Source organism: Pseudonaja textilis, chromosome 13, assembly GCF_049901715.1.
Source record: "Pseudonaja textilis isolate UNSWEBS1 chromosome 13, rPseTex1.2, whole genome shotgun sequence".
In the NCBI taxonomy this organism is placed as follows: Eukaryota; Metazoa; Chordata; class Lepidosauria; order Squamata; family Elapidae; genus Pseudonaja; species Pseudonaja textilis.
In genome coordinates, this window is record NC_142002.1 from 1429009 (window position 1) to 1442604 (window position 13596).

At 43.9% G+C, this 13596-nt stretch overlaps 1 protein-coding gene and 1 long non-coding RNA gene across 8 annotated transcripts in view; one reads left to right on the forward strand and one right to left on the reverse strand.

Annotated features, from left to right (window-relative positions):
* The window catches only part of MAP2K5 (mitogen-activated protein kinase kinase 5), a 154311-nt gene that overhangs the window by 83188 nt on the left and 57527 nt on the right, over positions 1 to 13596 (reverse strand). For all 7 annotated transcript variants that reach the window (XM_087941871.1, XM_087941869.1, XM_087941868.1 and 4 more), the window contains 3 exons: positions 12456 to 12504; positions 8404 to 8477; positions 7371 to 7421 (listed from right to left, as the gene is read on the reverse strand). In XM_087941871.1, the coding sequence (XP_087797997.1) occupies positions 7371 to 7421; positions 8404 to 8477; positions 12456 to 12504 (174 nt within the window). The remainder of the gene's footprint in view (positions 1 to 7370; positions 7422 to 8403; positions 8478 to 12455; positions 12505 to 13596) is intronic.
* LOC148124709 (uncharacterized) overlaps positions 1 to 13596 on the forward strand; it is a 529533-nt gene that overhangs the window by 43379 nt on the left and 472558 nt on the right. The gene's annotated exons all lie outside the window — the stretch shown is intronic.

Sequence of the window (13596 nt, forward strand, 5' to 3'; positions counted from 1 at the left end):
TAATGGCCCTGAAAAAAAGTGACCTACAACTGGCCTTCGACCCCTGTAAGCACCCCCTTGGTCACATGATCCAAAATTAATCATTGGCATGTAGAGACGATGGTTGGGGCATCTTGGGAGGTGGGGGGGGCACTCGATTGCCACTTTGGGACCTTTTCAGCCAGCTTCGAACAAGGAAGTCGATGTGGGAAGTCCGGATTCGCTTAACAATCATGTGATTTGCTTAATTAGCTGTGACCAAAATCAAGCACAGCTTACTGAACAGCCACCTTGCTTAGCAGTGGAAAATCTGCTCCCAATTGTGCTCCTATGTTGACAACGGCCTATAAGAGGACTGCCTCATATGTTGAGGACTGCGCCAACTCAGGAAGCTCAAACTGCCCAGGGAGCTGCTGATCCAGTTCTACAGAGGAATGATGGAGTCTGTCATCTGCACCTCTATAACTGTCTGGTTTGGTTCTGCAACCCAACAGGACAGACACAGACTCCGGAGAGGAATTAGGGCTGCAGAAAAAACAATTGCTACGAACCTGCCTTCCATGGAGGACCTGTATACTGCAAAAAGAGGGCTGTGAAAATATTTACAGGGCCCTCACATCCCGCAAATAAACTGTTTGAATGCCTTCCCTCAAAACGACGCTATATAGAGCACTGCACAACTAGACACAAGGACAGTTTTTTCCCAAATGCCATCACTCTGCTAAACAAATAATTCCCCCAACACTGTCAAATTATTTACAAACTCTGCACTACTATTACTATTAATCTTCTCATCACTCCTTATCACACATCCCCTCCTGCTTGTGACTGTATGACTGTAAATTTGTTGCTTGTACCCTTACCATTTATATTGACTGTTTCCTAGTATGATTTGAATAGAACAGAACAGAATTCTTTATTGGCCAAGTGTGATTGGACACACAAGGAATTTGTCTTGGTGCAAATGCTCTCAGTGTACATAAAAGAAAAGATACATTTGTCAAGAATCATAAAGTACAACACTTAATAATAGTCATAGGGTACAATAAGAATAGAACAGAACAGAACAGAACAGAATTCTTTATTGGCCAAGTGCAATTGGACACACAAGGAATTTGTCTTGGTGTAAATACTCTCAGTGCACATAAAAGCAAAGATACCTTCGTCAAGAGTTGAGAATCATAAAGTACAACACTTAATGATAGTCATAGAGGGTACAAGAAGCAATCAAATCCAATCGTATGAGCAACTTCTGCTCAGGTTACAGCCTCGTTGTCCCAAAAGTGTTTTTTTTTTAAAGAGGCCACTGGACTTTCTTGTTTTTTCTTTGAAGACATTTCGCTTCTCATCCAAGAAGCTTCTTCAGCTCTGACTGGATGGTGAAGGATGAAAGGATTGACACTCCTTGCGGACAGCTGGTCCTTTGTATCCTTTCTGAGGGTCGTTGAGGCCACTTGGAGGTTTATCTCTGTCCTCGGGGTCACCTGAGTGGTGCAAACGGTTCCTAAAGTCTGCAATTTTTTCCTCTGGAAATCCATTCCTACTTGCACACCATTCCAAGGGTGTTCATCCCAATTTTATTAGCTAAAATGTAGAGATTCTCAGTCCTCCAGGTCATGGTTGTCCCAAAAGTGCTTTTTTTCAAGAGGCAACAGGACTTTCTGTTTTTTTTTTCTTTGAAGACGTTTCGCTTCTCATCCGAGAAGCTTCTTCGGCTCTGACTGGATGTTGGGGGATGGAAGGATTGATATTCCTTGCAGACAGCTGGTCCTTTGCATCCTTTTTTGGAGAGTCATTACGGTCACCTGGAGGTTTACCCGTGTCCTCAGGGTCACCTGAGTGGTGCAAATGGCTGCGGAGCCTTCTTGGGACCGCTGAAAGGACTGTGTTGTAGACCGGAGATAGATAATGTTGTACCCCTCCCCCTCCGTTGAGGGAGGGGTGTTCAATTTGGACACAGATGGCCTCTTTGGCCCCTCCTTCAAACCACCGGTCCCCTCTGTCCAAAATGCGGACTATGCCAGAAAGTCCAGGTGCCTCTTGACCTGGATGACTGAGAATCTCCAGAAACTTGGAGCCTACTTAATTATATGCAATCATCAATGACAGTAAAATGCGTGGAGCCACTCAGAATATCGTTTTCTGCCTCTTCCTCTTCCTCCTCCTCTATCATCTCCTCCCCGAGTCAAGGAGGTGCTGTAATTACCTGACTGCATTAAGCAAGCAAGATTCTCCAGAGCGAATGTGGACGGCAACCTCGTACCAATTACGGGACAGTTTAATACCATTTGAGCCAGCCAGGGACGCCAAACCGTCAATCACTCCTGAACTCAGAAGCTGGGCTGTGTGCACCGCTGAGGTCAGGTGCGATGTGAGGTGCAAGAATAAGACGAGGAGGCGAGAACTTCCTTCCCACTGAGCTGTTAATGCACCTGTCTAGTTGAGGCACCTTGTACAACTCCTCCCAGGCTCCTACAAAGCCCAGGAAACCTTTAGAGGAAAACAAATGGGCCCAAATTAGTGACAGTTCAACGTACTCAACAAGTAAATCCTTGAAGCTGTTAATCCCAGGTCAAGAGCTTTTAGCGCCAAGTAAATGTTAAGTAAAAAACACTGAAGAGAAAAGCCTTTAAGTCGTTGCCTTCGAGACGGGAGAGAGGCTTAAGCCTCCCGCAAGCAGCCGCCGGCAGAGATACCAGAGCAGGGCAGGGCACTCGGGAACTGAATTCCACTCGGTGTAGGATCTGGATTTGGGTCTCTTCAGGTTCTGCTGAGATCCAGCTGGCAGGCTTCCCAAAATCATGAAGCAGGCTCCTCTTCCCGATAACGGCCCCTTAAAGTGAATTCCTCACCAGCAAAGTCTTTGCCAGACCAATACTTGAATGCAGCTCTGCTGTCTGGAATCCGCACTGTATATCAGACATTAATACAACTGAGCGAGTCCAGAAGTATTTTACTAGAAGAGTACGACACTCCTCTGTTTGCAACAGAATACCCTACACCACCAGGCTTGAGATTCTAGGCTTAGACACCCTTGAACTACACCGGCTAAGATTAGATTTGGGCATAGTACATAAAATTATGTGTTACAATGTCTTACCAGTTAATGAATATTTCAGCTTAAACCACAACAACACAAGAGCACACCACAGATATAAACTAAATGTAAAATCACTTCAAACTTGATTGCAGGAAGTACGATTTCAGCAACAGAGTGGTCAATGCCTGGAACTCACTACCTGATTCTGTTGTCACCTGCTCAAACCCCGCACTCCCTTACCCTCAAACTAACCTCTGCTGACCTCACCCCATTCCTAAGAAGTCTTTAAGGGTGTGCATAAGCGCACAATCGTGCCTATCGCCCCTGTCCTATTGTCCCCAATTATTAGTTCCTATTTCATGCATTTAAACTTATGTTTATTCTTATTTCTATTGTATTGCAAGCATTTGACTAAAATAAAATAAATAAATAAAGTCCCAGCAAACAGTCTTTCGTGAGATTTCACAACTACAGACCTTTATCAGGCTTGAAGAGTTGCCAGGCCAATATCTTCCAAATGCCAGGCTGGAGCAGAAATTACTTGGCAAGAAGTCAGGAACAGATATTCACTCTAATGAACTGAACTAACTGTCTCCTGCAAACACCACTCCCCTTTGATTCCCTGTGGGAAGGGCCATTCACCGTCCACCTGTGCCGTTATTCCCGCATCAACCCTTGTTCCGTAACTGTTCTGCGCATGCACACATCAGGAACAGGCTCCAGCTGTTCTTCTGCCCCACGGATCTCAGACTTCCAAGGCAGCTGATAACTGTCGGACGGCCCTGGCCCCATCTCTGCCTCCGATGCAGTGCGCTCATCAGAGCCTTCCCCAGACTCCAGGACTGGCCCATGTTCCTTCCCAACCTCCTCACTGTCTGAGTCTTCCGCCAACTCCACCGGCCACTTGTGGGCCACAACATTGGGATTCGTCATGGCTTCCCTGCTCTCTGAGCCACGAGTTGCAGCTGCCATCAACTCTCAACATCCTTGGCTTGCAGCGTCTTCCTCCTGTGCCTATTCCGACGACTTTGACGCTCACCAGAGAAGTTAAGGGCTCATGAGAAGACATCCTAGTAAGGCCTGAGCCAGCCCAGAGCTCATTTTCTCCCGCTCCTAAATCCAGCAAGGCGTTGGGTGTTCTTGCTGGACATCTCATCAGCTTCCAGGTATTTCTAACCACCAGAGTTGCCTTGGATCCATGCTCTGTCCTTGCACATTTCGTGCACGGTTCAGCCCTTTTTGGGGCACCCTTTGAATTGCTTGCTGCAGAAGTACAGGTAGTCCTCAACTTACAATAGTTCACTTAGTGACCGTCCTAAGGAACAACATCACTGAAAAAGTGACTTATGGCCATTTTTCTCACATTTACAACTGTTGCAGTATTCCCCGTGATCATGTGATCAAAATTTAGACGCTCTCCAAGTAACGACACATTTATGACGGTTGCGCTGTCCTGGGGTCACACGGCCCCCTTTATGTGACCTTCTGCCAAGCAAAGGCAACGGGGAAGCCAAGTTCACTTAACAACCATGTTGCTAGCTGAACAACGGCAGTGATTCTCTTAACAACTGTGGCAAGAAAGGTCGTAAAATAAAACAAAGCTCGGTTAACAAATGTGTTGCTTAGCAAGAGAGGTTTGGGGCTCAATTGTAAGTCAAGGACTACCTGTACAGCGATAAGCAAAGAATGATATTGAGGAGCAAGCTTCTGAGGCCAATTTCACAGCATTGTGTCTGCAGTCCTATTGCTTAGACCTCGTCTTCCCCAAAGCCAACCGCTGATGCTTCTGCTGAAAAGGCAGAAGGTTGGAGAAGCCATTTTCAACCTCCTAAACCAGGGGTCTCCAACCTTGACAACTTTAAGACATGTGGACGTCAACTCCCAGAATTCCTGAGCTAACATGGCTGGAGGAGGAATTCTGGGAATTGAAGTCCACAAGTCTTAAAGCTGTCAAGGTTGGAGACCCCTGGAATAGAGAAAGAGAGGTAGAATAGATAGAGAGATAGATAGGATAGAGGGAGAGAAAGATAGAATAGATAGAATAGAGAGAGAGGTAGAATAGATAGAAAGAGAGAGATAGAATAGATAGGAGATAGATAGATAGATAGATAGATAGATAGATAGATAGATAGATAGATAGATAGATAGATAGATAGATCGATCAAGGTTCTTCAAACTTGCAAAGTTTAAGACTTGTGGACTTCAACTCCCAAAATTCCTAAGCTAACTTGACTGGAGGAGGAATTCTGGGAGTTGAAGTCCACAAGTCTTAAAGCTGTCAAGTTTGAGGACCCCTGCTCTAAAGGAAGAGAACTCTCAACCAGTCTTGAAGTCTGCATTTTATTCAGGCCCATGTCAGCATTCTGAACTCATGGTTGGCACGGAGGTCCCAGACAAGCTACATTTTTCAACCTCCGCCTGGAATGGGATACATTCTCTGGTTTCACTGAGTGATATAACATGTTTTTCTTTCAAGATTCAACCCACCTCCCCAAAATAAGAACTTGGATGAAACAAATTATGTTAAGCACAAAGGACATTTGAGAACTGAAGAGGCTTTAATCCTCTGGTTTTTCAATTAGCAGACGGATGCATCACAGTCATCCATAAACAGTATGAAAAAAGTAATTTCTTGAAGACACACCTGGGAAATGGATGTGTAATTGAGGTTTGTACATTAAACGAAATAATGCAATTTAATTACTACTGCTATTTAAGGCCAACAAGAAGAGGAGACGAGGAAAATGAATTATTTGAGATCTCTTCTCTTTTGAAGACAACGCTTACTGTTTTGGAGAAACCAAAGTTAGACCGAGCACTTAAGCAGATAGCCCAAGACAAATACATTCAAACTTCTTTATACCTTCTACTGCCCTCACTTAAAAGTTAGTAAAGAGAGCGAGAGAGAATTCAGAATAAGATAGGATAAATACAGGTAGTCCTCAATTTACAACAGTTCCTTTAATGACTGTTCAAAGTTACATCACTGACAAAAATGACTTATGCTCATCTTTCACACAACCCTTGAATCATTCCCACAATCACACGATCAAAATTCTGGCAGTTGGCGACTGACTCATATTTACGACGGTTGCCCATAACTTTCTTTCCCGGAAGCATCCTAAACATTGGCCTGTGTGACAGGGTAGGAAGAGAGTGAATCTGTTCAGCAGAGAAGAAGAATCGAGCAACACCAGCCCCACAGTGGAAAAACATATTTATTGCCTATCAATTAAGCACCAAGGTAGACCTGTCCTCTTGAGCCTCCAGATCCAGAAGGTTCACTAGATTAGCCGTGGATTTCAGGCTCAGGGGATTCCCGATTTAAGCCCGACAATCTCTGCCAGAGGGGCATCACAGATCACTATCCCAGGAATCTCTCTTCAATCAGCCGTCTACATGGAGCAGAGGCTACATGTGATACCTTTTCTACCTGTCGATTTCTGAAGGCAAGCAGGAACAATCTGTCCTTGGCTTCATGTCATCCTAGAGCACGTTATTTCTATAGCAGGGGTCTCCAACCTTGGCAACTTCAAGGCTTGTGGACTTCAACTCCCAGAATTCCCCAGCCAGCTTTGTTCTATAGCACTTTCCAGCCCGATGATGGTGTTTCAGAGACGGAAACAGTTTCCTCAGACCATTTTGTTAGAGGGTGGGGTTAGTAAGTGCCATACTACAGCGAATAATCTCCCCAGACCTTTATGGATAAAGAACCTTGGCCTACCTTGACTTCATTTTGAGGGCCCCATGTTTTTAGACACACACACACACACACACACGCAGGCAGAAGAGCTGGGCTTTCTATTATTCCTTTTTACTTATTTTACAGGCGACTGAGGGGAGTTGCTGCCTTTGTCACAGGGCACGTGTAGAAATCCTCTTTGTGTGCCTTTTTTTATTACATCCCTTTTCAGCTGTCTGTCTGTCTGTCCATTCCTCCGTCCATCCATTTCCTCCCTTTTCTCTCAACGTTCAACGTGGGGGCGTGTCTCCTCTCATTTTATCCTCCAAAAATAGGATGGCATCGAGGTCTACCAGGATGCTCCAGGGCTTAAAAGAAGCTGCTCTTGAGTTTGGGGAGGGTGGGGAGATTGGGGAATTTAAGTCCAAGATCTTAATCGTAAATTTCTATGCCACTTGTTATTTCCACGTATCAATCAGATCTTCCTTCCTTGGCAATCTGTGTTAGAATGGGTGCCCCCTTCCAGCTGTATCAATTCACACTAAAACGTTAAGACTTACAAATACCAAATTATCCCATTCCTATGTTCTTTTTAATGAAGAAGTCAAAGCTGAGGAGCCCGCCCCATGTTTTCATTTAAACCAAAGCATCTTCATATTATTTACTTACTGCCATATATGCATTCGTCCCGACGTAGGTCTTTGCTATGGAATTCACCAGCTGTCAGGCAAAACAACTTGTTAGGGCCACGTAAAGCGCAAATAAAGCAGGTAATTATTCCTCATTTAACACTAATTATCCTACGTACAAATCAGAGGAAGAAGAAAAAGTAAAGTGGGGAGTGGACAAATTTGCCAGCAAAGGCAGTAAAACCCACCCACCCTCCTGGCTTCCTTCAAATGAGAGCCCTCTTTTAAAATATCCATCATATTTCAATTTACGGGCGAGAACAAAGGCAACTCCAGAGCCTGAAGGAGGAGGCTTGGAGTATTTAGTATCCTACCAAGCAGCTGGACCCGTCTATTGGAAAAGGGTGTGTGTGTGTGCCTGTGTGTGTGTGTGTATGAAATCCAGCACATTCTCCTCCTCCTGTCAGCTGGGCCCAAGATGTGAATAAAGCCACCTTGATTATCAGGCTGGAATGAACACTAAATATGCTGAGGGACAACGGATTCTGACAACACATAATGCAGCCGTGACCTCCTCTTTGGTCCTCATGTTTGGCTGGTAGGAAAGGTGGCTGCAATTCAATTCAACATCGCGGCGAGCGTGAGGGTCAGTTTCACGCCAGATTCTCAGGGGAAGCCCCAAATGGAAATTAATTAAAATTTGTGCTGCACATTGTTAAAGCCCACCACCATTGTTGATCCCAATATTAATTTTTACCATGGGCCAGTCGGCCTCCCCAAGCGCCTCTTTCGCTCTGCCCTTCCTTTTGTTTGGTCCGAGCGCTTTCAGAGCCAAGCTGCATATCAATGAAGTTGGCTATTTGTAAGTAGTAATTACAATATCAGCAGTTTTTACTGTCATTAAACAATGAACAATCATATTCTGATGAAGAAAAGTCGCAGGAGATTAAAAAGGAGGGATTGTTATGTCCCCAGCAAGAGGAAGCTCTTGAGAGCGGAGTCTGTTTGTCTCCCCGCCGGTTTGGGAAGCAGAATTAAGCGGAGAGGATCAACCAAGGAGTGCAGGAACATACCTGGGTGCTGACTCCAAAGTCACATAACTTGACCTGGCCTCTTGTGTTCACCAACATATTAGAGGGCTTCACGTCTGTGTTGGGAAGAGAGACAACAAAGGCAGGATAAATCCAGAGAGCGTTGATTTAATAGCAAATACCAGCTGATGGCCAGCTGAAAGAAATATGGGTCTGTGCAAAAATGTAATTTGAGAAAACATCTCAGGCTTGACCCTCCATAGCTCTCAGAATGATAGAGAAGCACATTGAGTCTTGTAACGTTCTCTTACTAGGAAGTTATCCTAAAAATAATATTAGCTTGCGTGGTTTCCTTGCTTGGCCTACTATGGAGGACTGATACAAAGCCCAAAGGAAGGACAGAGGCCAAGGCTGGTCCATTGGGAAGCTGAGGGTAGGTAAGGTCCTGCAAGCCAGGAGGACATCAACTCACCTAGAATAAGAATCTCCTAAAGAAACCCAGAAGGAGACAATGACGAAGTATGGCTATAAGATGTAAGCAATATGTAGGCACATCGAAAGGCACTCTTCTAATTACCAGAGAAAAATGCAGAACTTTTGTGAAATTGGAAGGGGGGACCTGTCAGCCTCGGAAGTCATATTTTACTTGGAAGCTTCGAGGCTGCCACATTCAGTGCCTGGGAATTTGGGAGGGGGGAATTTCATAAAGAGGTAGAAGATTAGACACAACAACTTTTTCTCAGAGAGTCAAGGACATATTGCCCTGCACCTGGAGGGGAGTGACTGGAGGAAGGTCTCCAGTTTGGATGACATTTGATTGGGCCCTGTGATGGACTGCTGGGTGCAAGGGAGGGATTTTTGATTTTCTTTTGGGAAGGGAAAACCTGGAACTTTCAGATTTGGGTTTTCCCAGATGTGCCAATACGACAACTCTAATAAAATGGAACTTTTGAGAAAATGCTGGTCTCGGAGTTTATTGGTTTGGAGGTGGTTAGTTAGAACGCCGACATGGAGATGATGATGTGGTCCAGTCAAAGCTGCAAAGACGCCTGGTCATTGATGGCGTCTGAACTGAAGGAAGACATCCTGGCTTGACCCAGTTGGAATGAGGAATCTGAGAAACATGAACTTTTTGAGAGCTTGGAATGGTCAAAGTGGAAATGAAATGGGTATTTTAGGAATAAATGGACTGGAATGGGCCATTTAAAGTCAGATGACTGCAAGATATACTATTCAGGGCACGAGTCCGTGGAAAGGAACGAAACGGCGATGAAACTGAAAGAGTTTCAGCAAATATGTGTTCACCTATAATCCAATAAACAACAAGAACATATTTCCCCGAATTAGTGGTTATCAATGAACATCTATGTTATACAAATCTATGCCCCTTCAAAATGAAGGAAGACCCCGAGCAATTCCGTGGCAAATTAGAGGAGGCGTTAGAGGCAACATCAGGAAGGGAGGCAATTCTACTAATGGGTAATTGGAATGCATCAACTGGAGGAATGAAGAAACCTATAATTACAGGGAGAAATCAATTTAGTAAATACAATTACGTGGAAAGTGGGTTAATAATTTTGAAAAAAAAAGAAGAATTATTTATTGCTGCAAACACCTGCTTCAAATACTATAAACAGAGATGCCATAGCTGGATATGATCAGAAGGATGTCATCAGAATGGAACCGATGACAGAACAGGAAACGGAAGGGAATCCAGCCAGCTGAAATCTGATCCAGTGAGATTGTGGAGCAGACCTGGAATTTTTGGTGTGAAATACAGATAGTTCTGCAACTGAGGACCACCGTGGAGCCCAAATTTTCTGCTGCTAAGTGAGACATACGTTAAGTGAGTTTTGCCCCATTTTACAACCTTCCTTGCCACAGTCATTAAGTGAATCACTGCACTCTTAAGTTAGTCACACGGTTGTTAAGTGAATCTGGCTCCCCCGTTGACTTCGCTTATCAGAAAGTCGCAAAAGTTGATCACCTGATCCCGGGACACCGCAAGCGTCATAAAGGTGAGACAGTGGCCAAATGGGTGAATTTTGATCACGTGACCATGGGGACATTGCAACGGTTGTAAGTGTCGTAGGCCACTGTTTCATTGCCACTGTAACTTCGAGCCTTCACTAAATGAACTGCTCTAAGTCGAGGACTACCTGTATAACAATTAACTTGAAAAATTTGAGAGGCTAATAAATATGTCAGTGAAGGATGGTTTGAGTGAGATGGATGAAAGGGAGTGTTCAACCTGCTTAAAAAGAGGAACCAGAGGTTATAGGAGACCAGTCATAGAAAATTGGAGGCTGAGGGGAAAAAATCTCCCAGCCTTTAAAAGAAGAGGAGGCCCAAAGAGCTTTCAGAATAATCCAGGGAAAAGCAAAAGATGAAACGGTTGGTAACAAGAAATACGTAGGATCCCTTAACTCAGCTTTCCAACACCTGAGAAAAGAAGGCCAGGAAAGAGCTCACAATCAATATTTCTTAAACGTCGAACAAAAATGTACAGATACAGTGTGGATATTTGAGATGCCACTTTGAGCTCTTGGAGGAAATGTGGAATATAAATCTAAAAATGAGTAAAATAAGCTTTATGGAAGGAGAAAACCTCGCCTTGCCTTCTCCTTCTGAGCTATTTTTACCAGACAATGAAATAAATGGAGCATTGGCGGTTTTGTTTTCCTTGCCGTTATTTGAATATGATTCAAGGCATCTATTACAAAAACATACCGAGACTGCTTTATTTAGAAAACGCAATGTATTCTCCTCAAAATCACCTTTTTTTAAAAAAAAAAACAGGCTCTCTTCATTTTGTACGTATAAGGAGGGGCCTGCAAAGCATTTCACCCCGAACCGTCTCAAGCGTGAAACATCCTGCCTTCAGCAGCCTGGAAGTGTTTTGAGCTGAAAAGCCGTGGCATTTCCTGGACGTTTCGCGTTTGAAACAACTCAAAATGAAATGTTTTGCACACCCCACCAGCACAGTACCCAAATATCAGAGTTGGAGAAACCTGTACGATACAATCCCCAGTGAGAAATGCAAATTACCAAAAGCTCATTATAACTGGCTGCACGAGGGGGGTTTTTTTTTTTGCCTTTCCCCAGGCTGTCAAGAGCCCTGGACTCTGCTTTTTCTAGAGAGATGCTCAAATGCAAGGCAAATATAATCCCTTGCACAAGTTAGATCGCTCTCTCTCTCTCTCCTTGGCAAAACGTTCTACCCCGAATGTTTTTCACTTCCATGGTGCCCAAATCGACATGTTTTAGCAGCTGAGGGAAGAAGTACGGGTTCCCTATGAAAAAGCAACCCTTAGCAAAAAAAGATCTGTTCCCTCATACACTGGACCAGGGTCTCCAACTCCTGGTCCACGGACCGACACCGGGCCACGGCATGCCAGCAACTGAGCCCACAAACAAGCAAAACTCCATCCGTGGGATGCAGGCAGCACCACAAAACCACTCTCTCTCCGGTCCATGGAAAAACCTCTCTCCACGGAACCGGTCCCTGGTGCCCAAAAGGTTGGGGCCCACTGCACCAGACCAGTTGACCAGGAAGAGGAAACAACTTGAGACTCTGACAAAAAAAAAAATCTGATCCGACCAAGGCTTCCCGAGACCGTAATTAAGCACCTGCTTATTTAAAACGACTCTTGTTTTATTTCAACGCTGGGAATTATGTTCATTCCCAGCCTGTATGTATTGAGTCGTAAGAGTGCTATCTTGAAACCTTACTTTGTTCTGACTCTCAACCCAGTCTGGGTGAAAACAGATCTTCACCGATCTTTGCTGAGGCAAAGAGTAAAGGAGGTAACGGAGATAAAAGATGGATTTTGCTCCACTAGTCATTGCTGACTCTTAAGGGGACGCTGCTCACCTCCATTTCAAGGCCACTTAAGCCAGTGCTGTCCGAGGACCTTTGCGTGGTCAAGGGGCCAGCATGACATCACAGAGTGCTGTTAAAGAGTTCAAAGAATCTCTTGCCTTAAATTCCACCACAAGCCGGTTAATTTTAAGATCTCAATATTCCTTTCTTGAAATTTAACTCTGAATCGTGACATTCAGCTGGAACATAAACGAACAAACATGCAACTCACCTCTATGTAAAATTTTTAAGCTCCATAAATAAGTAAGACCTTTAACAACCTACAAATCAGGAAAAAAAGAAACGGGTCAATATATTTAATACATAGCATGACATAAAGATACGTATTTTCATTTTCTAGGCTGTTGGCCACACTGGAAAGTCAAAACAGTTTGGAAGAAGGCAAGAGAAAACGTCTTCTTTGGAATTTTTTCACCCTAATATTTTATCTCGCCTCCTTCCAAACTGTTTTGATTTGTCCACAAAGTTCAGCAGGAGTTGATCTTTAGACAAAGAAGCATTTCTCTTCTTCCCTCTTGGAACCTGGAAACCACCAGCTGTATCTTGCAACGAACTAAGGTATGAGAATAAATCTTTACTTATTAAAGAAAATGCCCACCACTTATAGACCTTAGGATGGAAAGCAACCAGTCTTATGTTTTCAGACTGGGTCTGCAAATATTTCATTGTTAGAGAGAGACAGAGACATAGGATGTTATTGGGGGAAACAGTGATACTACATAACAAAGAGGTAGCTAAGTGCCTTTGTTTTTTTACTGCACAATACTTTAGGAACGTGTCAGCTCACCTACGGCATGGAAGTAGCATTTCTTTTTTATTACAAAGAGTGACACAATTTGCATGAATTTGCAATGATGGATTTTTAACACTCAATGTTAAGAATGCCATCCAAGTAGAGAACAAAACCTCCACATGTAGCAATGCACAGACTCCTTGAGAGGTTGCATGTATCTGTTGAATGAATGGCTATAAAAAGCGTCCTGTTAACTAAATAATAGAGCGATTTTCATTTCTGTGTTTAAGACTGCATTGTAAGTACAAGTCCAAAGATCTCCCACAGCCTCTTATGCATCGATCAGATATCTCACTATTCATTTACACTAAACAAAAGGACATTTTCCAATCTGGGGCACCTATACACGAAGTATTAAGCATTCAGTCGTTAAAAAGAGATACTGGCAGAGAACAGCTTTTCACTAGATACTCCAGAAGCTATTGGAGGAACTCAGTATATGGTAGGCTAGATAACAATGACTTGACAGAGCCTTGACACAAGCAGTTGTTGTACCTGCCATCAACCACTCATTTTCTTGACAGTTTAAGGACACGTCTGAGCGGGGAGGGGGAGACAG